Raw genomic sequence first — 24,531 nt, 5'->3', positions numbered from 1 at the left:
AAAACACAGCCATGAATAAAGCATGGTACCAGAATGTCCTCCGAGAGCAACTTCTCCCAACCATCTAAGAGTGGACTGCTATCAGTCAGGATTTGGTCCAGAAGTTGATTTGAGAGCATGCCACGGAGAATTGCAGAGGTCCTGAAGAAGGGTCAACACTACAAATGTTGACTTGCTGCATTAACCCATTCTAACTGTCAATAAAAGCTTTTGTTACTCATATGATTGCATTTATATTTCTGTATATGATTAAAAACGTCTGACAAACACACAAAAACCAGAGGGCAGCAGATCATGTGAAAATGTCACTCAACTTTTGGCCATGACTGTATAGACGTGTGTGGGTCTACATAGGACTACAGCTACTTCAAGGTTTATCGTTACTAGGGGTGACCTGCAATAGTCGCTGATTCGACTATAGTCGACTATACCCCCTAGTCGACTATGAACGTCATAGTCGAATGTACCATTCTAACTGCATGGGGGTTCCCAAGGATGCTGCTAAGCATTAGTTGTTACATGAAATGTCTTTGTTTTCGTTATATATAGCCTTTTGTCAAATAAAATCATCCTAATTTCTGTTAATAAATATTTAAAAATTATGCCTGCGCATTAACAATAGGCATATTCCTTACTACACATTAATAAATCACACCCTGCTGTTGCACAATCCAAATGAGCGGAGCTGAACACGCTACACGATAGTCAGCATCTACTAAAAAACTTCAAAAGTATTTTGAAAAAGATAAAGATGAATCAAACAAGGTAAAGTGCAAGTTATGTCATCAACGTCTTTCATTTCGCACGACAACAACCAACATGGTATACCATTTAAAACGCGTAAGGTGGAAAAAACAGTTCAGCCGTTTGTCGTTTCTGTCGTGTCGTCTCGTCTCGTCGCGATGCGTCTCGACAAGTAGGCCTATAGACATTTTTTGTTGTTTGCTTTTAAACCCCGTTACTTGAACCTTTCCTTATATATTTTTGCTGTTGTGTGTCAATTTGTTAATATTTTCAGGCAGGCATATTTTATTTAAAATATTTTTGACATTTTGCAGAGTGCCTGTCTGACAGTTCGATATGCGCAATGCGCACTGACGTTTAATGTTCTCTAACGTTTCATAAAAAATAAACAAGTAAATAAATAAAAGCTGAATAAAGCCAACCTACCGTGTTTATTCATTTATCTGAGTGTTTTAGGTTTTTACTTTGAAGAAGAAAAAAGTCCTGAATGAGAACAGGATCCCGTTTAAGATGCTCTAAATAAAAAAATAAAATAAACCCGATTCGACTATTAGTCGACTAAAGGGAAAAGCTGACGAATCAGATTCGACTATGAAAATCCTTAGTTGAATACACCCCTAATCGTTACTATTATTTTAATGCACTTCATGTCTATATTTGTTACGTAATAAAAACAAAATGAAGTTGGCGCTCAATCCTAACACAGCACTGCGATTATAGCCACGGGGAGATTGTAGAGAATTATTCGAAGAGCAAGAGCGCCCTCTGTTGACTGCTTACTGCTCCTACAGAACATACGGCCAAAATAGTTAATGGTAAATTTTAAAGTATGCTAAAGTTAACAAATTTGGAATCATCCGTCATATTATATTCAACAAAACTATTCACAAACAACTTATACGAAATAGATTTGTTATCCTAATCCTCTAAAGCATCCTGACTTCTTCACCATACTCTTCCGTGGGCTTACCCTGTAGCGCAGAGAGCTCACGTTAATGATTATAAACCAGGCTCAGCTTGTGAGTTTAAACAGAAGAAAAGTGTTTTACTTATCGAGGACACCTAGTTACCAAACTGTTTCTGCCTCATACACGTCTTGGTCTCTTTCTTTCTTTTTCTTGCTCTCAGTTTCTGGCTTTGGTTTCAGCGTACTACTGAAAGAGATCCTGACGTATAAGCAGACTGCTGATAACGACATACAGGCGCAGCCAGTGGTAATTACCGTATGGTTCACTTATGTCTGTGCCCAGTGAAAACACTCATTTAAAATGTCTAATGACATATACAATTTCTTACAGTGACATTATATAGAGAGATTTGGCGCATTTCCACTAGGGCCTGCTTGGCGCGGTACGGTTCGGTACGGGTCGATTCGCAACGGAACGGTACGGTCGCGTTGTGTTTCCATTACAATGGTGAACCACCCCAATGTGGGTGGAGTCGCTGTTGGCGCGCGGGTTGTAGTGTCGTGACATCATTTGTATACGACCACAACACCGGTCGACGCCCCTTAACACATAGCATTATTGTATCTTATTTATCTTTATCTTCATTATTGTATGTGATTGCTCTAATTATTGATAATAATTTGGTATTACTCAAACAGGCTGAACACACCCTGCATAAAAAGCATCAGTCATACAATCAAATGAAATCAAACTTTATTATGAAATATAGATATTTAAAGTACAACATATGTAAATAATATAGTTATAGTTTTAAAAAAGTGCAAAAAGCAAATATATACGTATAGCTTTATATGAAATAAATATTTATAGTACTACAAGCAACATTTTGTGTGCTTTTACTGGCGTCTGTCTCGCATGGTGTTCACAAGTTCGCCAAGCACCCCGAGGAAAGCCCGGTTGAAGGAAACATTTTCCGCCAACTCCGCTCGCCTCGTCAGTGGAAGGGGAATCTTGAACGTAAAAAATAACAAATATTAAACACAAGTATTCCCGTGAAAGCAACAACAATATAGCGTAACTGCACAAAATGTGTAGCACGTCATCGCTGCTCATGCTGTGTTTATGGCTACAGCTAACTAGCAACTAGCAAGGCTAAGAGCTAGCTATTGTACAGTAGTGACTGTGGTGGTAACATTAACTACAAACACAGCTCTAAATTCCTGCGTTTACAATAGATGCGTTCATATTACGTTCATATTACATCTTTTACGAGCCTAGTAGTAAAACTGTGAAATCACAATACACTCACCATTCTCCGTGGCCTCCAGCACCGACATTGTCCAGCACGTTTTCTCTTCCGTTACTGGCTGGCCGGTGACCGTATACGACATCCATTTGCTGGAACCATTTCCAGTCTTTGCGGTTTGCTCCGCTGCGTCCGTTATGGTCCTTCACCGCCCGGTAATCGCGTTAAGCTTTTTTAGCTTGGACCGACCGGCACTGCTGAACGGACCGCTGGTAGCCATGAGTGGCCATTAGCGCGGAAACCTCGCTAAAAACCTTTACATTTCTAGTGGCCCCGTCCAGTTCGCCCTGGATTTTTTGATCGCTGATTATTAACAGAAAGGTTTGTACCTCGGCGTTTGACCAGGGAACAGACTTCGCTCCTTGGGTTTTAAAAATGGCTGAGGAGTCCATAGCATAGCGGAGGAGTCGCTCTCCTGACGCAACCTGTGACGACACTCCCTGGCCAATCAGTGTCATGCTGTTCCTCCACGTCACAGAACTGTACCGCTTCGGAACGGTTAGAACCTCGAGCGAGTCGGTACGAAAAAAGTACCCAAAGGGGCCGGCTCACAGGGTACTGGTACTAATGGAAACACTCACAAACCGTCGCGAATCGAACCGTACCGCGCCAAGCAGGCCCTAGTGGAAATGCGCCATAAGATCCACTCTCCAAGCTGAGGCGCAAAATATCAATGAATACATCCAGGCAATGGCCCCCCGGGGCTCTGACGAGGCAGTACCTCAGACAGGTGGGGCAGAAGAGGTGATTAGTGCTTCAGTGGAACGTACCACTGAGAGATAGCGAAGGGGGGGGACATAAAACAATCCTAGTAGAGGCTGGGAGAGGCAGGACTGAAAGACAAAGCACGGGTATTGATCACGACAGCACAACATCAGGCAATAACCATGAGGCCAGTGGAAGCAGAGATGTGAGTGAATCAGAGATACGCCACGATGGAGACTGTGTTAAAAGGCCTCCAAAAGGCCTTTGCATGCAGCTGTGCCTTAATGTATCTCAGACATACTGTGGGTACAGGTACAATAAATTGTTCTGACGTGTTTCTCAACAAAAACAAGAAATAGGTTGTATTTTTGTACCCATACTACCTGTATGTGTGCTTTAAAACTCGCAAATCCTCTTTATTAGGGACGATCGTATATAAACTATAAACATAGTATGGAATTGTCAAGTAGCATTTGGTCTGTCAGGTGTTTAAGGATATCTAGAGAGTGTGTGCTGTCAAAGTTTGAAGACTTCTTGGGTGGTACATATTAACCTCATAAAATATCTCGTTCTCATATGCACAGGAGACCAACATTTAACGTTTGGTTTGAGTGCTATGACGTTGCTACACCAGCAGGTGGCGTACCTGTGCGTGTTGAATGGTTAGTTTTGTGAATTTGGGCGGTTGATATTCTCAAATGGCGTCCTTGACGACACCGTATGTATTTTGAGCTATTTAAAATCCATGGCAATTGATGGGGTTTCTGTTGTCAGCAACTTTAATGCCATATTATTGCCCGATTAGACGCACATGCATGATCGCAGACTAAAGCAACAGGTTACTCTTCACTTCCCTGAATCTACTTTAGATGGACTACTGAACAGTGTACGGCTTTTTAAGTGCTATACACCAGAATAGCAGCATATACACTATTTTACAACAAACCCGATTTTAAACATGTCCATCTGTAGAAAAAAGAAGCTCGAGACGTTGGTGCAACCTGTCCCTGCAGAAATGTCTGAATTTACCACTTAAAGGTAAGCACGATTTTCAGTACTGACAATACTAAATTATGGTTGTACTTTGTTAAATATTATTCAAGGCTGTCATATTGTTTGTCTTTTAAAATTTTGTAAACAGTTTAGCAAATTGCGATAGACTTCAGCGGTACAATTAAGATATAGTGGTATAGCTTAACATTTAAAGTTTAAGCATGTAACTGTATTAAGATCATGTAATATTTATGCAGCTTTACGATTTACTTTAATAAAGGATCAAGGTGACCTTGTCTGCAGGATTTGGCATTTTTGCACATCAAGTCTTGTAGATTTGTTTTTTCATTACTCTCATATGTCATCACCCTTATCATCATTTTCCTGGTAGTTATTATGAGGCGGAATGAAGACACACTTACTATACAATCTTAATTACGACCACGAAAACCCATCGACAGTGTAATTATTCAATTTCCATAAATATATCAGTTTAAGTATGAAGTATAGACCAAAAATTCTGCTATGCTTCATGTAGACATGGTGCATCACTCTTTCAAGTAATTTAACAATGCTGCACAATAGCGTGTTTTAAATGGCATGTCTTCTGGGGGTGAAAGTCCAGTGTATGAATAGTCTGTATGAGTGGTTAGTGACTTGGTCTTCTGGCTAATGGCTTGGCCTTCTTTTAGATTATAGACAAATACTCATCACCCATCCATGGATCACAGACATTTCATGGGTGGACGTTCATGGTGGATGTGTGGATGTGGAGGGTGTGGGCATAGATATTTTGATCGCATTGTACATTTGGTAGTAGTTCTTTTTTTTTGGGGGGGGGGGGGGGGGGTTGAAAAATGGTTTCTACTGGTCAACTTATGGTGCCACACATCAGTTGTGTCATAGTGTCTTGTGACATCTAGGCCACATGTCATCTGTGAAGACATTTTCCTGTCATCATTTGAACCCCACCGGCCACGTCGTGGTTCCACTATGAATTCTTTCCCTCCGTTTCACTGTCTCCTCTCGCCCTCTCTCCTGTTGACCCGGTGTAATCTTATTGATGGGATATTGTTGGGGCAAAGCGTGACGTGTCCGTTTCCTCCACAGGCCTCGCGGGGCCACTGGGCCCAGGACCCGAATGCCTGCATCTTGTTTGGAACTCCGCCGGGGCGCTGAGGCGCTAATCCTTTAAGAGGCTCAAGTCACTCGCGAGTCTTGGCGAGGGGGTGGCGGAGAGAGGAGGAGGAAACGCGCTAAGGTTTCCGCAGCCGTCACGCACATTTGAAGACGGGGTCCTCGTCTGATGCCACGGGCCTCAAGCAGGCAGCTGTCGGGTGTCGAACTGAGAGCGCACAGCCGGAGGAGAGAGCTTCAGTGAAACGTCAGCTGCAGCCAGAGGATGAAGATGAACACTATGACTGAAAGCTGAGGTAAACCCCACCATGACTCAGGTTCACTTTTGAGGCTGTGCGTTCAATTCTCGTCTACAAGGTCATTTAAAAGCACACGATTGACTTCTAACCACTTTGAATTGCATGTAAAATCAACTGTAAGCGGACGGGGAGCTGCAAGAAGCTTTAGGCGTGAGCGAAACACAACAAATGTGAAATATTCAAAACATGACTCTGTCATTTCATTGACTCATAAGAACTTATGAAGGTTCTCCCCCATCAGCCATGCCACTTTTCCTGGTGGAGACGAGCTGCAGTCTGATTGGCTGGCTCTCTCTGTACCTGCTCCTGTGTCATGTGAATGGGGGGCGGAGCTCCGAGTGGAACTGCCGGCTGGTCACCCTTCTCCACGGCTTCCTCATCGTTGCGGTCACTGCTCACATCTGCTTTGTCGAGGGCCCGTGGCCATTCACCCACGCAGGTGAGGTCTCCAATGATTAAACACAAGCACCCATTTCCTCATGGGCACCAGCTTGCGTGGTGGAAACCATAAGCGGAGTCAGACGTTTAGACTGTGTGATTGTACTGGATGATCAGGAAATCCCAGATTCGAGCTCTAATTCCCTCATGTGGACAGCCTTGCCACCCACTGTCTTCACTTCCGCAGTAATAATGAGGCACAGCCGTCTCCTTCCGGACTGCGAAAAGTCCCCAAACCCCCAAAATGATGGTTAAGTTACCACCATCATTGTTTAAAAGACCATGACCGCTTGATTAGCTGCAGACTACTCAGTCCCTGATTGAATTATATTGTGACACTATTTTAATCAAAATAATCGACTGTTGTGAGGTGATTGTGGCAGAATGCATCTCAGGAGTGATGTCTCCCCAAACGCTCCTGTCTTCAGGCACGGAGAACACACCTCTCCAGAACCAGGCTCTGCTCTTCAGCCTGGGCTACTTCCTGTTCGACGTGGCCTGGTGTGTGTGCTCCCGGGCGGAAGGCCCCGTCATGCTGGTACACCACACACTCAGCATCCTGGGCCTGGTGGCCGTGCTGGCCACGGGGCGCTCGGCCATCGAGACGTGCGCCATGCTGTTCGGCGCGGAGATCACCAACCCGCTCCTGCAGGCGCGCTGGTTCCTGCGGCAGACGGGCCGCTACCAGAGCCGAGCGGGCGACGCCGTGGACCTGCTCTTCGTGGTGCTCTTCGTCGGCGTGCGCCTCGGCGTCGGCAGCTGCATGCTGTACTGTGAGCTGGCCTCCCCGCGGCCCCACGTGCTGATAAAGGGGGGCGCTGTGGCCATGTACGCCATGTCTTGGGTCTTCATGGTGGACATAGCGCGGTTCGCGTGCCGTAAAACCCAGGCCAAGTACAGGCAGTGGCGCTAACGGACATACCGAGGCATCGAACTGAAGAGATGCCCTGCAGGCAGTGCATGATATGTGTATTTGGACATTTTTTAAAAACACTTATTTATAGCAATGTGAAATAAGATGCAGAATCAGTCACTATGAGAGCTGTGTTTTTGAATGCTCACCTGGCTATTAGTCTGTAAAATCTATACGTGACTGTTTGCGTAATGTCAACAGGTCTCTACTTGCTTGTGTTCAATTGCTAGACTGAGAATTTTGGGTTCCGTTTGGCACTGGCGTCTACGCACACAACCACCACGAGGGGGCGTAGATGTTCTCTGTACGGGTCTCCATAAAACACACTAAAAATGACATGAAACGTAATCTTTATAAACGTAATGTATATGTTTAACACTTATTTATTTTTATCTTGACTAGAATGATCTAAACAGTAATGTAATTAATGCGGACATGAGTGCTGTAAGTAGTATGATTGGTTATCTCTGGTAGATGTAGAGGAAAAAATTGTTTGGGGGTATAATTCGGTGAACCAGTTGCGGGAACATGTATTTTACAGAGACATTTCCCGTGATATGTCAAAAGTTTCACTTCTCATTGGTTAGCGTGCATTTACACTGTAAAGCAAGCGCGTGAGGCACGGACCAAAATTACTGTGACACTGTTCCGAGCTCATGTCGGAACATTTCGGTGCCATACGGCAACTTGAAGATTGTGGTTTAGGAATATAAAAGGACAGTGTGTTGTCGAATAGGAACTCGCACCACTCCGTACGCACTGCGGTATGAAGTAAGTTCATGTGTTCTTTGAGAGGCGCGACTACCGCAACACACGCACCGTGATTGTGCCCCTCGCGGAAGGATACACCCTAAAAACGGAGTGAGTCGTTTTCTAGAGCGTAGGAATCCGGGATGTAATTTTGCCCAAAGTCAGGAATTATGTGGATTTTACAAATTTTCTTCGTAGTGTTTTATTTGAGTCCTACGGAAAATTGACACTTGTGGCATAATATGCAGAGTCCATTTCTCTGCACTTCGATTGGATATAATTCTAAAACGGCGAAAACTGGCGAAAACAGAAGAGGGAAAAAACTACTGAATTTCGAAAAACATGGAGACAAGGAGGGGAAGGACCTGACTAAATGACTGAGCCCAAGTTCCCAGCTTCAGAAAACCACCTAAAAAAAGAGGGAGTCCGTTTCTTACACACGTTTGGACAGTGTTTTTTTTTCGGTTTTAACGTTGTTGTTTTATCGTTGCTTCGGAGCAAAGTCGTTTTGAGCAGAATTCCTGAATCGGGAGCCATCTAGTCCTCGCCAGCTCGTCTTAGTTGACATCAAAGGATTCAGAAGTTTTTTTTGGGCGATTTTCCTCCCCGTCTGTCGTGAAACAGTTTTGAAAATAACGAGTTGGGAATATCCAGAGGAGAGATTACAATGAAACCTTCAACTTGTTAAGTTATTTTGCTCTACGGGTTGCACACAAAGGAGAGAGAGAGAGAGACGGAATTAGACACATTTTCTTTCTGAAGAAAAAAAAGTCCCATGCCGTTGAGCCACGGAGCACGAGGCCTGTACGGGTTCGGTCCGGTGGTCGGTTCGGGTGTCCCGGTATTGATTCCACCGATACATTGTGTCCCGTTTTCATTAACGACTCGTTCACGTTGACACGAAGGAGCGAACGTGTGTAGGGGAGAGTTTGGGGGAAATGCCGTGGTAGGTTGAAGAACCGTCGGTGGCTATAAAGTAACGACTGGGACGATACGCGGACACTTTCTGACAGAACTCAAAACTGCTACTGTGTTGTAAGGCAACAAAATAGCCGTGTTGGCTGGTGGTATTGACAAAAACGACGGTAGGCAGACGGCGACAGGGGAAACCTGTCGTGTAAATGTGGTGGCATTTGCCTTGGGGGTGAAAAAAAAGTATATGCTGAAATTTGCATGGATTGACTGTAGGCTGGAGGCAGCCAGGGGCGGTTGGGTATGATCACACTGGCCATCCTGCAGAAACCCTGTACTCGTCCCGGGCACTACTGAATGTTTACCTGTCCTTTCCCACATTTTTGGTCTGGAAGAGATCTTAATGACAGCCACTACTACAACGGAAACCCAGTGGAGTTACCCAGCGAACTGATTTTAAAACACATTTCCCTCGACGAGACTGTCCCTCACGGTGTTTTGGACGCGCTGTTTGGATCGTAGTCGCCGCCGAGCCGTTCAGACTGATGTTGACACACAAGGGTGATTCTGCCTTGATAAAATGCTAGTTGGATAAGACGTGAAGAAAACCCAAGAAACAGAAGCTCAATGAGCGGCTCACAGTCCACGATAGCCGAGAGGTAAAGTAATCACGTCTGTGGGACTGTGCGAGGTAAAGTAATCACGTCTGTGGGACTGTGTGAGGTAAAGTAACCACGTCTGTGGGACTGTGTGAGGTAAAGTAACCACGTCTGTGGGACTGTGCCTGTGTCTTCAGCTTGGTTATTTATCCCACGCAGTGTTTATTTCCAGCCAATCGGATGTGGCCTTATGGTGAATCTGGCATCTTGTCAGACATAAATTCTTATGGCTCTGCCTTCATGTACATAAAATGGTCACAAAAACACAAATGGCCTCTGTATTCTCAGTATTATAACAGTGTCACATTACTCTCTTATTCAGATAAGCAAGATAGTCCTAAGATCCAGGATGTCTGTCTCATAAAATGGTTTATTTACTTTAATTAATAGTTACACACTACAGCATTACTCAGCCAGTCTTAAAACACTCATAATTTGGCAGAAGGAGTCTGAAAGCCATGTTGGGACGTCTGGGGGGAGCAAATGTGTCTCGAAGGTTGTAGCTATGTAAAAAGGTGAGCATTAAGTAGAGTTTGAAGTGGACTTGATGTGTGTTTTTTCCCTTATAGAGAGTCAAGTCTGGTAGACGGTGTGCGAAACAGCTGAGCTGTTTCAACAGAGCTTTATTGCTCTTTAACAAGTCACCTGTTGAGACGTCGCAAAGTGACTTCAGTGTACCACATTCTGTATTCTGTGGTTCGAGTCGCTATTACACCCATTTTCAGACAGTGACGATTCCATGGAGATGGCTGGATCGAAGAGATGTTTGAGGTTTCTTTTGAACTGGGGGATTGTTTTGACTGAAGGGTTCTCACACGTGTGGTCTGTGAAAGGGTCTTCACTTCATTCAAGTCATTTAATTTCATGAGAATGGGCAGGGCGTTTGGGTTAGCTCCTCACTGGATGATGTAAGGAGTAAATCATAGTGTGTGGAGAGATTGTTCACTTACGCGGCACTTGTGTGCAGCCCACAGCATGTGAAATACTCCACCATTAACCTCATTCTGTTTGGGCAGTACAACTGTTTCTTTGAATATCACATCATTGCCCAGGACGTGTGTGAGTTGAAAATAAATATATTTTCCTCAATCTTGATTCTTACCAGGTGACCTACAACACAGACACAATGACGGAGGCCTTCTGGGTAAAATAAATGCTATTGTCACCTTATCTCTCCCTCTTTTAACTTGTATGATTCCGTGTGCAGATAACAGTGTCGGACCATACGCGTGTGGAACGAAGAGTGCCGTCTTCGGCATTCCTCACAGTGAGGTTAACGCACACGTGAGCCGCACACACGTGTGTTTGTACACGTCTCTGTGCGTGGCGAAGGTTTCACGCCTGCAGTAACCTTGCACCGTTGCTTGGGAGATGTGCTACCATTGCCACGCTATAAGCTAACGCAGCGAACGCTGGCATGGCTAAGAGCGGCCTGACCTTTTTTTTTTTTTTATGCCTCTGCAAGTGCCTCATGCTCCCAGCCAGATACCCTGGGGGCACTAAGACTCGGTTCGTGAGCTGATCTTGCCTGACAGCCTGAAGGCCACACCCTTCTCATCCTGCTGGTGCTTGCGTCTGTGGAACAACAAGCCTGCTCGGTTCTCTCTGTTTAGCAGAAGCAGTCCAGGCCATGCTTGTTGGTGTCTGCCCGTTTTTTTTTGCCAGAGAGTCTTCGGAGTTGTCGATATGGTCTATTATTTGTTGTACGACAGTTGGTTGTTTGAAAAGCCCATTCAGTGTTCGTAATGGTGAATGACGAGCAGGAGGAAGAAGCCCCTGGCGCAATACGGTTAAGATTATAGCAGGTCAACCTTCACTGTTACTTCACTGATGGGCAATTTGAATTTGGGACAGACTCTTCCTTGAAACTCAGTGTGCCTGTGTAGTACTGGTGTTAACGCTTGTAAAATAAGAAAAATAGCGTATCTGTGTCTGAACGTTAAAGAACCTTCAGTTGCGTTGCTCTGCTAATGTTGTGAAAACCCCTCAAACTGCTTAACATTCTGGGAGTCACTTGGGTTGGGAAATCTGCCCACTCGCAAATGTTAAACGTTGGCCTTCCTGGCTGTCGGATCTGTAACGCTGTCTAATGCGATTACTGCTGCAATACTGTCTCTGATATTGGTGAACTGTGTACCGTGAACAACTGCTCCGGGTTTGCACAAACATCGTTTCTTTTGCCCAGACTTTTGCGTGGATGCCATGGGATTGTGCGTTGTGTGGTCCTAAGAGTGTTGAGTCTAATTTGACGTCTTGATGATTTGTTGGAACGATTCTTTTGTCAAGTGAATAGTTTTCTGGAAAATCTCAATCAGATTCTAGATCCCTTATCCCTTACCCCAAGTGTAAGCCATTAACCAAAATGTTTTTTGCCATTGAGGTTTCGTTGTTTGTTTTTGCACTGGTGTTGTGAGGCTCACGTAGTTACTAGGCAGGAGAAGTCCATGTCCACCATTCCACAGCAGCTCAATACAAGTGTGCATCATCAAACTCTGTCCAGAATTGACAAAATAAAAGTCTCCTTCAGCTCCTTAGCTAGTTACATTTGGGCTAAGGGAAAGGTGGTGTGAGTAACATTGCAGCTGAAATATTCCCTTAGAGCCATGGGGAGCGTTTGCATCCTTCAAGAATAATTTCAAGGTTCTCTTATGTAAAATTACCACACATGGTGTCTTGGAGTCCATGGACTTCATAAAAGCACACATAAAACCCTGCCTTTATCTCTTTCTTTATGAATAACGCACTGCCAGCACTGGTTCTGATTTATGTGTTTTCTACTGGAAGTCTTTTGTTGCTGGTAGGATTTCTGAGGCTCTTTGGTCTCTTAAATGGGGAAAAACCCAAAACAACTGCAGTAGCTTAATCTGCAGAGTGCAGACTGCTCATGTCAGCTAAACCCAAACCAAATGTCTACTATTTGTCCTTTGTTTTCCAACAGATGTTAGCAAGTCAACAGTCTGTTAACAAAGTGCTTTTTGATAGGTCAGTAGCTTGACTGCATCCATCCACCCTGTCTGGCGATTTGCTGAGTTTTGGGACTGGCGAACTAGTATGGATGATGCGTTGCTGTAACGTTCCTGATGGTTTGTGACTGTTGCTCTGTTTATTCCTTTGTGTTGCAGCCGCTGGATTTAAGATGCATGCTATGGGCTGCTGCCTGGATCTTGTTTTTATATTGTAGCTTTTGCAGTAAACACTTTCCTACATTTATATGCTGCTGATGTTGAAGGCAAGTCAGTACAACAGTGTTCTGCTACCAGTTTTACCCTCAACTCTCTTGACCAATCAAAACTCACAACAACGTAACAAGTCTGTTTTCAGGAACACAATTAGACTTCTGAACGTCTCTCTGAAGTAGAGGTCCAGTTTCTTACCAGGCTAGTAGTTTTGTGTTTGAGAAAATTGAACTTGTTATTTTGATGTTGACGAGCCGTTTTGTGGATGACGAGCTTACGGGAGACTGCATAAATGGAACCAGTGTCTGATGTTCACAACTCAACATCACTTCATCTAGCCATAAGGCTCTAGGATCATTACTAACAATCGTGTGACTAGTCCATTAAAAACATTGAGTGATTCTGATGGGGTTCTTTATATATCCAATTTTTGCTGTTTCACTGCGTTTGCTTTGATTTTATGTGTTTTGTGCAGAAGACTTTGATTTAAAATGAACAAATTTCATTGGATGTGCCTTTCACATCCGTCACATTCTCATTTCAAATCTCTTGTGACTGTAGACTTTTCTGTTTATTTGCCAGAGTACTAGAAGAATTGTGTGTGTGTGTGTGTGTGTGTGTGTGAGAGAGAGAAAGAGAGACAGGGAGATTATTGAATATTATGTAGGTTATCTCGATATGTTATTGTAAATGTGTGTAGGGGACATATTTAAACGGATTGCTTCAGCAGTCACAGACACCATTGGCCAGCCACTCCAGTTTGCATTGCATTGTGACTTCAGTATTGTGAGGAGAATACTATTGTGCGCTGGCTGCCAATACCCAGAGTAAATAATTGCCACAAATTGCCACTGGAAAATCGTTAACCCGTAAAACATTACTGCATGTTTGGTGTCTCATTTAGTGTCTATTAGACACAGATCTGTTGAGCCTGATGCCACTGGGAAGTCCCAGGGAGCCGAGCAAGGCGGTGGGCGGGGCCTGGCTCCGTTCTCTCTGTCGCAGTGTTTCGCTGATCTGTGTAACTTTTTTTTTTTCCCTCCCCTTTTACCCCTGAGGCCCTCTCAGGAAGTGGTGACATCACTGATAAACAATGTCTGTCCTTCCTGACAGGGCTGCAGGCCACCCCCAAAGCATGCTGGGAAGGGACGGAGCCTCGCCATCCTTCCGACAGGCGTTGCAGCTTGGCAGTTGGGCGGGGTTTCGTGATGAAAGCAGAACTGGCTCTTTCAGTGGTCGTGAGAACGTACTAGTAAATCATATAGGCCCCTGTACTGTACATGAACTGGGTTGAAATAAGGCTCATAATAATAATGTGTACTGCTTGTGTCAAGAGAGGCATTCATGACTTAAAAAGGATCCTATAAAAATTTTTTTGTGTGTTTTTGATATCACAATATTGGCTTTTGTGATTTTGATATTGCAGTACTGATGCTGTGGTTTAATGACTTGCCAGGAATCCTGCAGTTTTATGTAGCTCTATTACTGTAATATATCACTGCTGGACTGGCCTGGCGTGGGCATTTTCACTGCCTGACTGAGTCCTGCTGATGGGGCACTGGAGGCTTGGGGAAGGGAAAAACCTGCAGATGATCATTTCATCATTTCAATGATCCAATATCTTGTTTTTCGTAAATGTAATGTTTTTTTAGTTCTTTTAGCCGTTGTGTGTGTGTGACTACTCACTGCTGAAATGTGCATTAGCGAGATCCAATAGATCGATCTTTAACATGTATGATTCACTGATGCTGAAGCTTCCAAGTACTGAAACGCTCCGCCCAGATCAGCCCTCGAATACCACGCCTCCTTCTGAGATTTCCAAACATCAAATGTTGTTGTGTCAAGACTCGTGTGACAGATGCAGTGCAGTGGAAGCCCGGAGAACCGACCCAGATATCTAATTCTCATTCACACTGTGCACGGCCCTATAATAAAAGTATCCAATGCGGCATTGTCATTCCGCAGGTTAGCAGTTAGGCAGCAAAGCAGGAGCACTAGGACCCAGCGGCAGCCTACGTTGTGTCTCGTGCGAGTCCTCTAGATGTCACATCACCTTTATACGACTGAGCGCTGTAAGGGAGAGCCCGTCACGGAGTGACTCTGTAATAACAGGCCCTTGTTATTGTGACACTTGAGCCCAGAATAATCTTGCCGGGCAGGTCCGTCGGGGTCTTTGTCGGGTCCGTTGCAGACTTTAAGCTATTTGGCTTTTCTGAGCTTGCCACGTGCATATTCGCTTGTGGAAAGTGTGGCAGAAATGAGCAGGGGTGGGTGGTAGGCGTGCGGGATGAGGGGTTGAGCTAGGCGGGACTTTTCAGTGAGGGGATGAGGTAGGCGGGACCTTCCAGTGAGTGGGGGAGCCAGGCGGGACCTTCCAGTGAGTGGGGGAGGAGCCAGGCGGGACCTTCCAGTGAGTGGGGGAGGAGCCAGGCGGGACCTTCCAGTGAGGTGAGGGGGGTGGGGGGAGGAGCCAGGCGGGACCTTCCAGTGAGGTGAGGGGGGTGGGGGGAGGAGCCAGGCGGGACCTTTCAGTGAGGGCATGTTGTAGGCGGGACCTTCCAGTAATGGCATGTTGTAGGCGGGACCTTCCAGTGAGGGGAGGAGCTAGGCGGGACCAGGCGGGACCTTCCAGTGAGGGGATGAGGTAGGCGGGACCTTCCAGTGAGGGGATACTGTGCTTGGTTTGGTCAGATGACATTCACGTTAGCCAGCACTTTGCTCTTTTGCCTCTATTGGCTAAGACTGAGCTTGTGGGGTTTGTGTTTGTTTTGTGTGTGTGTGTGTGTGTGTGTGTGTGTGTGTGTGTGTGTGTGTGTGTGTGTGTGTGTGTGTGTGTGTGTGTGTGTGTGTGTGTGTGTGTGTGTTTGGGAGGGACTACGTGAGTCGCCGGTGATTAAGAGTGCAGGTACCAGATAAACATGGAGTATGGAAGATAACACCATAGTTGTGAGATCATTTTGAGTGACGATCGCAAATTTATTGGCCAGTGACGCAACACAATTGCAAAGGTGTGTCCACACACACATGCACAAGAAACGGCATGATGGGGAAGACCAGGCTAAAGCAAGAAGATGTTAAAATGGCTCAAAATAGTTTTGCCTTTGGGCCAAACGTAGTGGCCTAAAGACGTGGAGGGGCGTGTGGTTGGGGCGTGCCCGGGCCTGTCAGACAGACGCCTGTACTGGCAACGGAGCAGAGAGCTAGAAGAAACGAGATCGTACACCCCAGTGAAGGCTCTGTATCATACTACACATAACAGCATCTCTCTCTCTCTCTCTCTCTCTCTCTCTCTCTCTCATTTATTCTTTTGCCTTAGGGAACAAAAGCAGTGGGGCGAGGGTGAGGTCAGGCCTAAACAGGAAGTTGTTTCAGTTGGAGGCAATTAAGGCTAGGCTAGGCTAAGCTAGGAGTCCCACTGGAGTCCCACCATGTCTACTGTAGCATGGAGAGCTTTCAGCCGAACTATTTTTTTGCAATAGATGTACACAGTGCTCCATTATCAGTGTTTATAAGTCGGTATCAATAGCAATGAAAGTGCTTAATTGTGTCTGTTGACATTTAAATAAAGAGTTTGAGCAATTTTATGCTTTATCAGCCTGGGTATAAAACAACTGAATGATTAACACCGTCGCCCTGGTCTCAAGGAATCCAGATGTCCTGTGATGTCAGGACTCGGTGCAGTTTCGCTGGGGTGTTATCAAAGCCCGTCTGATTTGTGGCACACACTGCATTTAAAGGAGCAAAGCTAGCCTGTCCCATCTTGTCACATCACCATGGCTTAGTTTGGATTCCAGGTGAATAATGAATAATACACTCTTGTTCCCATGGTCCATTGCAGTGTCCAGGTTATTTGTTCTCCAGCTTGGCTTTCGGTGTAATAAGACGGGTAATACGCTCTGGCGTCTCTACATGACATCTGTGTGCACATGCTGACATTTTGGCCTAGAGAGTTAGCAGCAATAGTCAGAAAGCTGCATACAGCACTAGTACCAGACCTACATACATTTGTCTGCAAATGTAATGTACAGTGGTCTCTAAAATAAGGATTATAGGGTTTTATTGTTGTTGTCTGTGTGCGTGTGTGTAAATGTAATGTACAGTGGTCTCTAAAATAAGGATTATAGGGTTTTATTGTTGTTGTCTGTGTGCGTGTGTGTAAATGTAATGTACAGTGGTCTCTAAAATAAGGGTTATAGGGTTTTATTGTTGTTGTCTGTGTGCGTGTGTGTAAATGTAATGTACAGTGGTCTCTAAAATAAGGGTTATAGGGTTTTATTGTTGTTGTCTGTGTGCGTGTGTGTAAATGTAATGTACAGTGGTCTCTAAAATAAGGGTTATAGGGTTTTATTGTTGTTGTCTGTGTGCGTGTGTGTTTGCTAAATGTGAAACAATTTTCTAGTACTTTTAATAAAAATTAACGATTATGATTGTTCTTCATATATTGTCTTAGACACTGTGGGTGGACTAAATACATATCTTAATAGTTATATTATTGACAGCTAGCTGTTAACAAATTCAAACAGCCAACAGCAATAAAAAACCCTAATAGTTACATCAAAGATAGCTGGGCTCAGTAATAAATTAAACCTAAAGGCTATATTAATGTATCCATGTTGTCAGTTAGTGCTTCTTCTTACTGCAATAATTAATGCAAAGTTTCCATTTCTTGGAATTTAATATTGGAGAATTTTTGGAGAGCAACTGGGGCAGGTAATTTGTTGGAATTTGTTACTAGACTTTAAATATGTTAATGAAAGTTTTATTGAATCGTGTAGCTCAAGAAAAGGCCAATGAGTACTGCCTGAGATGTGGCTGAGACTTGCGTCTCGAAGCAGAAGAAACCAAAGGCAGGTTATTGGTTTTAGAAGTTTTAGAAAAGCCCGTTGGTTATTTGTTAGATTGCTTATTCCTGTTGTAAAACTGAAGAAAATGCTTCACTAAAATAGCCTTTAATGTTTTTTTGTTATTGTTTACTATTTAACAGCCCTGAGGTCATTTTCATCTCACTCTTGACACTCTGATATGTGAACCAAATACCAAATTCTCATCTAATTTATTTGCTTCTATAATGCAAATGTGGATACGTTACACTTATTTTGTTATGATGTTTAACAAAAAAAGTTTAGCTTGAATTCTACATTTTAGGTTGGCAAAGTCAGGATTGAATATCTGCGTAATGTGAAGTGGAATTTTATTGCATATGACTGCAATAACATTGCAGTGAGTCATGCGTTTTCACATATTGCTATGTTAGCCAAAACCAATTATATTCCATGCTGGTCAATTCTGGATCGAAACCGAAGTGAATCCAGACATTTTTATGTGTCTGCACTGGAGAAAAGTTATTGCTGGAGGCAAACTCTATTCAAAATGCCCCAGTTCAAAGCTGTTACTCATCCGTGGAACCTGTAGACATGTCTGCATTAATAGAGTCTGGAGCTGTAGACATGTCTGCATTAATAGAGTCTGGGTGGTGTTTACATCAGTTTAATAAGTACCTGACACGGTGACCTAAGGAGACTGCTGTGGGTTAATAGCGTACGCAAAGCTCTGCTCTGCTGGTCACATTTCCCACAGTCAGTGTGAGAGAGAGAGAGAGAGAGAGAGACGGATCAGCAGCGGGTGGAGGGCCGTCTGAGCGAGACACCCTGGGAGGAGGAGGAAGAGGAGGAAATGGCTGCTGGAGGCAGCAGGCCTCACTTTCCGGAGCCTGTAGTCGCCCCACGTGACCACGGGGCCCCGGCCTTCCCCAGCTGCGTCGTCATGGAGACTGCCAGTAACGGCCAGGCAGCTTTCCCGTCCCTCACGCCCTGTGAGCGAGCCAGAGTCTTTCCTCCGAGCTGACATCAGCCCTGGCCTGGCCACGCCCCCCCCCCCCCCCCCCGGCACGGGGCCTTGCTCTTACCGCCTTCACGCAGGAGGCAGAACATGCCGATAAAAGCCGTCCTTCGGCACTGACCCCAGGTTGCCTTCCAGACAGCTGCCGTAATGGGTTGGGCTGACCGAGCAGGTCTTGGATCAGTTTGAAGGGGTAGCTCGTGTCCAAAGCCACTGATATTCAGGGATATCTCCACTTGAGAGAGAGAGCATAATATTTAAACCATGCTTTTTTTCACCTTGGTTCACCAGCTGTAGAGGAGTCTTTTCTTCAGGTCTCGGATAGTAAGTTTTTGTTTTTTCCTGAGACCCTAGAGTCTAGGAAGTGAATCAAAGCGTCTCCCTTCATAAGGCTCCGGTGACTCAGTGTCTCCTGCATGTTAAAGTCCGTAAACCTGCAGGAATATGGAGAATGTGGAAAATTGATTTAAAAAAGGGGATCGACGTGCGTTTTGCATGGGAACCACCGATCCCAGGATTGGCAGGGATCAGTTATGTGTGTTATGAGTCCAAAACCTTAAACTGGGACACATTATGATTTCTGCAGTCCAGTGTTTAGCCAAAACCGATTCTCTGATTCACTAAGACCACTGTGCAAGTCTGAGTACTTCTGATTTTTCGGAGTGTGTTGCTCATTAATCCGTTGAGAAGATGAGTTGATGCTAGATCAATAGGTGATGGATCTTGTTGGATCTGGTCCTTGTGAGGTCTGCCACAGTTCAGTACGGTTTACACCTGCAGTTAGACAGAGGGCCTGACTGGTTTTATTCACCTTATGTAATGGAATAAGATGCTAAATCTCCATCCATGGAAATGTAACTAATGGCAACAGTAAAAGTAAATTCAGCTATATGCTTTGTCCAATGATTATCTGTGACTAGAACAAGTTGAGCATCAGAAAGCTTGGACTGTGGTTTTTCACATCAGAAGGATGCTCTTGGATATTTGCAGGCCACCCCAGCCCCGCCCCCTCACAAATTCCTCCCATCTGGCCCCGCCCCCCTCTCCCATTCCTCCCATGCTACTGGCCACTTGCTGTAAAGGTGGGGAGCATTTTCACATGATTTGTGAACCATAGGACTATAGATTTGACATGAACTACATCTGGACAAAGAGCATATGGTTCCGGCCCATCTAAGCCTTTGTCCGAATGTTTAACATACTCTCCTTGTGATAGAATTAATAGAAATAGTCAAATAGTCAAAATTGTGCCTTATGTTTTGGTAATGCCTTATTGTGATTGTTTTGTGAAGAAGCTAAGCTTAATGAATGCATTAGTATACTAGCTGTTATTTGCGATTGCTCATATATAAACTAGTTATGCGATAATAATGCTAATTACTAGGGATGCACCGAAAATTCGGCCACCGAAAATTTTCGGCCGAAATGGCTTAAATTTGCATTTTCGGTTTTCGGCCGAAATACTTTCATCACCGAAACAACACGGCCGAAACAATGTGCTGTGATGACGCGAGCAAAAATCGCCGCCTGCACGCGCTTATTTGGATAAAGCTAGCAAAAAAGTTTTCCAGTGATGGCGCCGAGGCAAAAGACATTACACCAAAAATTATGGAACTCGTTGCCTTAGACGATCAGCCGTTCTCTGTCGTAGGGATTTCGTAGGCTAATAGAGCACATTGAGCCCCGTTATGTTTTGCCGAGCAGACGACATTTCTCAGAAGTGTGTTTACCCGAGCTGTTTAATGTTGTTGCAACTCACGTCACGTTTTTATGAGAGAATTTATATTTATCTTTCAGGCCAGTCAGTTATAACTAAATTTAACTCGTATAAAATACATATATTTATCCTCTAAGATAAAAACGGTCTGCAAGCGAGTTTAATTTAATTAGTGGTCGGCCGTTGTCAGCGGTATCGCCGTTAACGGCCCACCACTAATTTTATTTTATAATATGCATTACTGTAATGTCAGTGCTAAATAAATATATACAAATCAAATTTTGTAGTTGATTTATTCTTTGAATAGCAATGCCTTGATTTTAGTGAGGTTAGCCATAAATCCAATGTTACTAATATTTGGCATAATAATAATAATCTTTATTTGTATAGCACCTTTCATACATACATGTAACTCAAAGTGCTTTATGTATTTCGGTGTTTCGGTTTTCGGCTTTCGGCCTTGGTTTCCTCATTTTCGGTTTTCGGTTTCGGCTAAGAATTTTCATTTCGGTGCATCCCTACTAATTACATAGCCTTCAGTTAATTAAATCTTGGTGATTGACACTGGGCACTCTTGGCAGCTAGAGTGCTCTCACCTGGGGCCAGCATAAATGTTTTGTTTCTCGAGCTTTGGCTTGGCGACGGATATGCAGCTGGCATCGTGAACCCGTTTTGTAACACGCATCAAAGCCACATTTGTCTTGTACCTATGCCAGGGGCAAGATTGGACCCTGATACTATTTCAGACACAAAGAACCCTCACCTATGATGAACGGAAGTGCGTGCGCTCGTGCTCGGAGATGCGGCGGTTTGTCGAGCGGTGTGGTTGGCCAGCTTATGCCAGCAGGGCCCGGCTCTGTAGCCTGGGAGATGCTCCAGCAGTCCCACTGGGAGCTGCCGTCCGAGCAGGTGTGTCGGCCAGGGAGGTGCACCTGGACCCGCAGAGCTTTCTTCCTGCGTCCCACAAGCCTCCTCTCTTGCCTCCCGTTTCGTTTCCTCCCTCTCTCCCCCCTCCACGCCTGGGCAGCTCAGTGGAGCGAGTCTCAACAGGAGGCGCACCCCTGATGGCTATCGCCACACGTCTGCCCACATCTGCCCTCCTAGAGTGAGATACGGCCCCGCCTCCTGCTCCACGTCCAGATGCCACACACCACTACAGGGCCACTGAACAGCTGGGATGTGGAACTGGCTTGCAGTCTGTGTGAGACTGGATGGTGAATGCTGGGTGTTATCTGAGAGACTGCCACGTGACTGCTCTGACACTGGCAGTGACGCGCACTGCCATAGAGGTTAAAGAGCATCGAGGCCTAAACGTTAGAGTGTGTAAAGCAGGAGATGAGAGACCACAGCTGCCCGCCCGGATGGATGATGATGATGATGATGATGTATTCCCCTTCTTTAACTTTCAAACCAAAATCAGTTTCTTACTTTTCACAAAGCAATATCGCCACAAGACGTGTATAAACCGCAAATGTCGACTATGCAAATACCAGCTGCTCTCGTTAACTTGTGGTTAGTGATGATCCAAGACTTAACTGTAATGCACTGTAATTACCACTGTAATTATGAATCATTATACACTTGCACTATTTAGAAAACACGCCTGAGGCAGAGCTGGAAAAAAAAAAACCAGCCCCGGGTTCTCCAGACTGACATGACGAGGCCCCTTTTGTACGATGGCACTGATCAATCAATATGGCCTCCATATTGAAATGGATAAAGTGACCGACCCCGAGCATTAATGACGAGACCACCATTCTGCTCTTGTGCGTGAGTGAGCGAAGGACGTTGCTACAACATGCCATTCAGTGGCAGTGATTCTTTAGGTCTTCAAAGATGAAGAGATGGAGGAGATTAAAATTTGGCAGGTGGTTGAATAAGTCTGAGCGGCTCTACATTCGGTCGCACCACGTGACTGCGGTCGCGCCACGTTACTGCGGTCGCGCCACGTGACTGCGGTCGCGCCACGTGACTGCGGTCGCCCAACGTGACTGCGGTCGCCCAACGTGACTGCGGTCGCGCCACGTGACTGCGGTCGCTCAACGTGACTGCGGTCGCAGAACGTGACTGCGGTCGCACCACATGATTGCATCTACCCACCCACTCAGGTGCGCCATCTGTGAGGCGAACCTCATGGAGGGTGTCATGTCCTCCGCTACCCCCCCCCGCAGACTCTAGGGTGGACAGCGCAGGTGTCCTGTTTCTGCACCTGAATAGACCTCTGGCTTCAAGAACCCAGCTACAAAGGCACCTGCCAGTCCCCCCCCCCCCCCCCCCCCCCACACACACACACACACACACACACACAGGAGCTCTGGTGAGGAGGGAGGACAGGTGCTAACAGAGTTGATCAACTGGAGGACGGAGGCAGTGAGGAGAGGGCGCCAGCCCCGACAGCTGAGAGCCACGCTGACAGCATCAGTACACGCACGTCTCTCCCCTCCAGGGAACAGTTTCTGTTTCCACTGTCTGCTACGCTCAAACGTTACAAGAACCTAATATTGCATTCAAATCTAAAAATCCCAAGGCAAGGCGTTTTCTTCCCCGAGTTTGTACGAGCGTGTTATCTTTCCATCTGTAGCAGCTCTTTCTGCTAAATTGTTCCTTCCGGGTCCCATTAGCAGCTTATCTCGGCTCCTGGAGAGGTATGCGTGGCCCGGTAGGTTTATTTGCGCGGGCCTTGATCGGCAGGCCTCTCCAGCCTGGCTGTGAAAAAGCACTTGGCTCATCCCTCAGGAACCGTCTGGTATTTTTGGTATCTGAGACATGAGAGCTGTTCGTTGTTGTTGCGCCTTTTCCCACTTCTTTCTTTCTTTCTTTTTTTTTCTTTCCGTAATCAAGTAGCTAAAAATAGTAGCAGTAGCCGTGGTCACTCCCTGAGTTCTGAGGTCCTGATAAATGTCTTTATTTTTGTTAAGGTACTCCGTGTTTCTTGCTGCTGCTGCTAGGAGTTTTGGCTGCAGCTGACTGACGTGAACAGGAAATCCTGCAGGACACATGGACACCTCTGTCCACTCACTTCAGAAAGGCTGCTTCAAGAGCCCCTTCTGACTGATAAAAGCCTTGTATCTAGGCAAGAATGCCAGGAGAATAAAACTACCCAGAATGCTAGTGTTCTGGTACTCCACACTAACAATGCTAATACTAAGAACATGTAAGACTGTGGACTGCTTCCCCCACACATGTCCTTTGGTGTAACATAGCGGACACATGCTAGACATTAAAATCACCAGACGGCTCTCGGACGGCTGCCGAGCTCCTCTGGGGCTGTGCGGGAGAAGACGTGGGCTCTGGGGTGTGGCCGTCAGGACGAGACCTCCATCCTCTTGCGTCGCCAGCGCTGCTCCACCTCTCCGGAGCACTGCTCATTTGCTCTTTGTGGCCACTTAATTTTTTTCTCAAGCTTCCTTCCTCTTTATGGGCTTGAAGCCCTTCGTGTCCTAGCAGAATTACTTTGGTTGCATTTGGTTTTCTATGAAGATGTGTTGCCTCTTGTCTTTTGAACTACTGTTGTGTACTGCTGTCTTTTTTTTTTTTGGTCTAGTTTTTCTGTAAGGCAGTGAAATTATGGTTTTGACCTTTGGCTTGGTTCAGCAAGGCATTTGAAATATTATTTCCATACAGTTATATGGGGGATTGGCCCACTGAGCTGTCAAATGTGACGCTGACACCAATATTGCAGTCACAAAGAGCAAGTGTATATTAGAGCTCTCTGTCTGTCTGTCTGTCTCTCAGCTGGAGAGATGCCCTGGATTTCATCATCATATCAGTCCACCCTTCACTCCAAAGAGCTGTTTAAATCTCCACATTCTGTTGGGGGGAGGCACTAGGACCATGTAGAAACATTTGAAGGCGGGACGCACACCGGCAGCCTTGTGTTCCGATTGTCACTTAAAAACATGCTGCGTGGTTCCGTAGAAATGGAATGTTTACGCAAAGTCGTAGAGTGGGACCGGTTATCTGCAGCTAGCCGCTGTCAAACAGTGAGTCAGAAAATGGCCAGAAAAACATGAAACTAATTATTCTTGAGCTTAGT

The 24,531-nt window shown here is 45.3% G+C and overlaps 2 protein-coding genes and 1 long non-coding RNA gene across 10 annotated transcripts in view; 2 read left to right on the top strand and 1 right to left on the bottom strand.

Annotated features, from left to right (window-relative positions):
• Positions 1–2,383: 2,383 nt before the first annotated feature.
• Positions 2,384–3,588, bottom strand: LOC143518178 (uncharacterized). Its single transcript, XR_013132073.1, has 2 exons — positions 2,962–3,588; positions 2,384–2,662 (listed from the first exon to the last, which is right to left on the bottom strand). It is a non-coding gene; the product is annotated as an uncharacterized LOC143518178 (long non-coding RNA).
• Positions 3,589–3,778: 190 nt separating this feature from the next.
• On the top strand, positions 3,779–7,836 carry tlcd5b (TLC domain containing 5b). 5 transcript variants are annotated; one of them, XM_077011080.1, is made up of 6 exons: positions 3,779–3,868; positions 4,636–4,701; positions 5,767–6,089; positions 6,214–6,242; positions 6,334–6,531; positions 6,959–7,836. In XM_077011080.1, exons 5-6 carry the CDS (start codon positions 6,336–6,338, stop codon positions 7,441–7,443), a joined length of 681 nt encoding a protein of 226 aa, XP_076867195.1. In that variant the 5' UTR covers positions 3,779–3,868; positions 4,636–4,701; positions 5,767–6,089; positions 6,214–6,242; positions 6,334–6,335; the 3' UTR covers positions 7,444–7,836. The 5 variants fall into 5 exon arrangements, with proteins under 5 accessions (XP_076867195.1, XP_076867196.1, XP_076867194.1 ...); XM_077011081.1 differs by lacking the exon at positions 6,214–6,242; XM_077011079.1 differs by having other exon boundaries at positions 5,767–6,531.
• A 190-nt stretch (positions 7,837–8,026) lies between these two features.
• Positions 8,027–24,531, top strand: part of arhgef12b (Rho guanine nucleotide exchange factor (GEF) 12b) — a 49,463-nt gene continuing 32,958 nt past the window's right edge. For 2 of the 4 annotated variants that reach the window (XM_077011073.1, XM_077011071.1), the window contains exon 1: positions 8,027–9,764. In XM_077011073.1, coding sequence (XP_076867188.1) covers positions 9,733–9,764 — 32 coding nt within the window. In that variant the 5' untranslated portion in view covers positions 8,027–9,732. The remainder of the gene's footprint in view (positions 9,765–24,531) is intronic. The other 2 variants (XM_077011075.1, XM_077011072.1) reach the window with 1 other exon arrangement.

Source organism: Brachyhypopomus gauderio, chromosome 7 (genome assembly GCF_052324685.1).
Source record: "Brachyhypopomus gauderio isolate BG-103 chromosome 7, BGAUD_0.2, whole genome shotgun sequence".
Classification (NCBI taxonomy): domain Eukaryota; kingdom Metazoa; phylum Chordata; class Actinopteri; order Gymnotiformes; family Hypopomidae; genus Brachyhypopomus; species Brachyhypopomus gauderio.
This window is presented reverse-complemented; position numbering and strand designations above follow the sequence as displayed.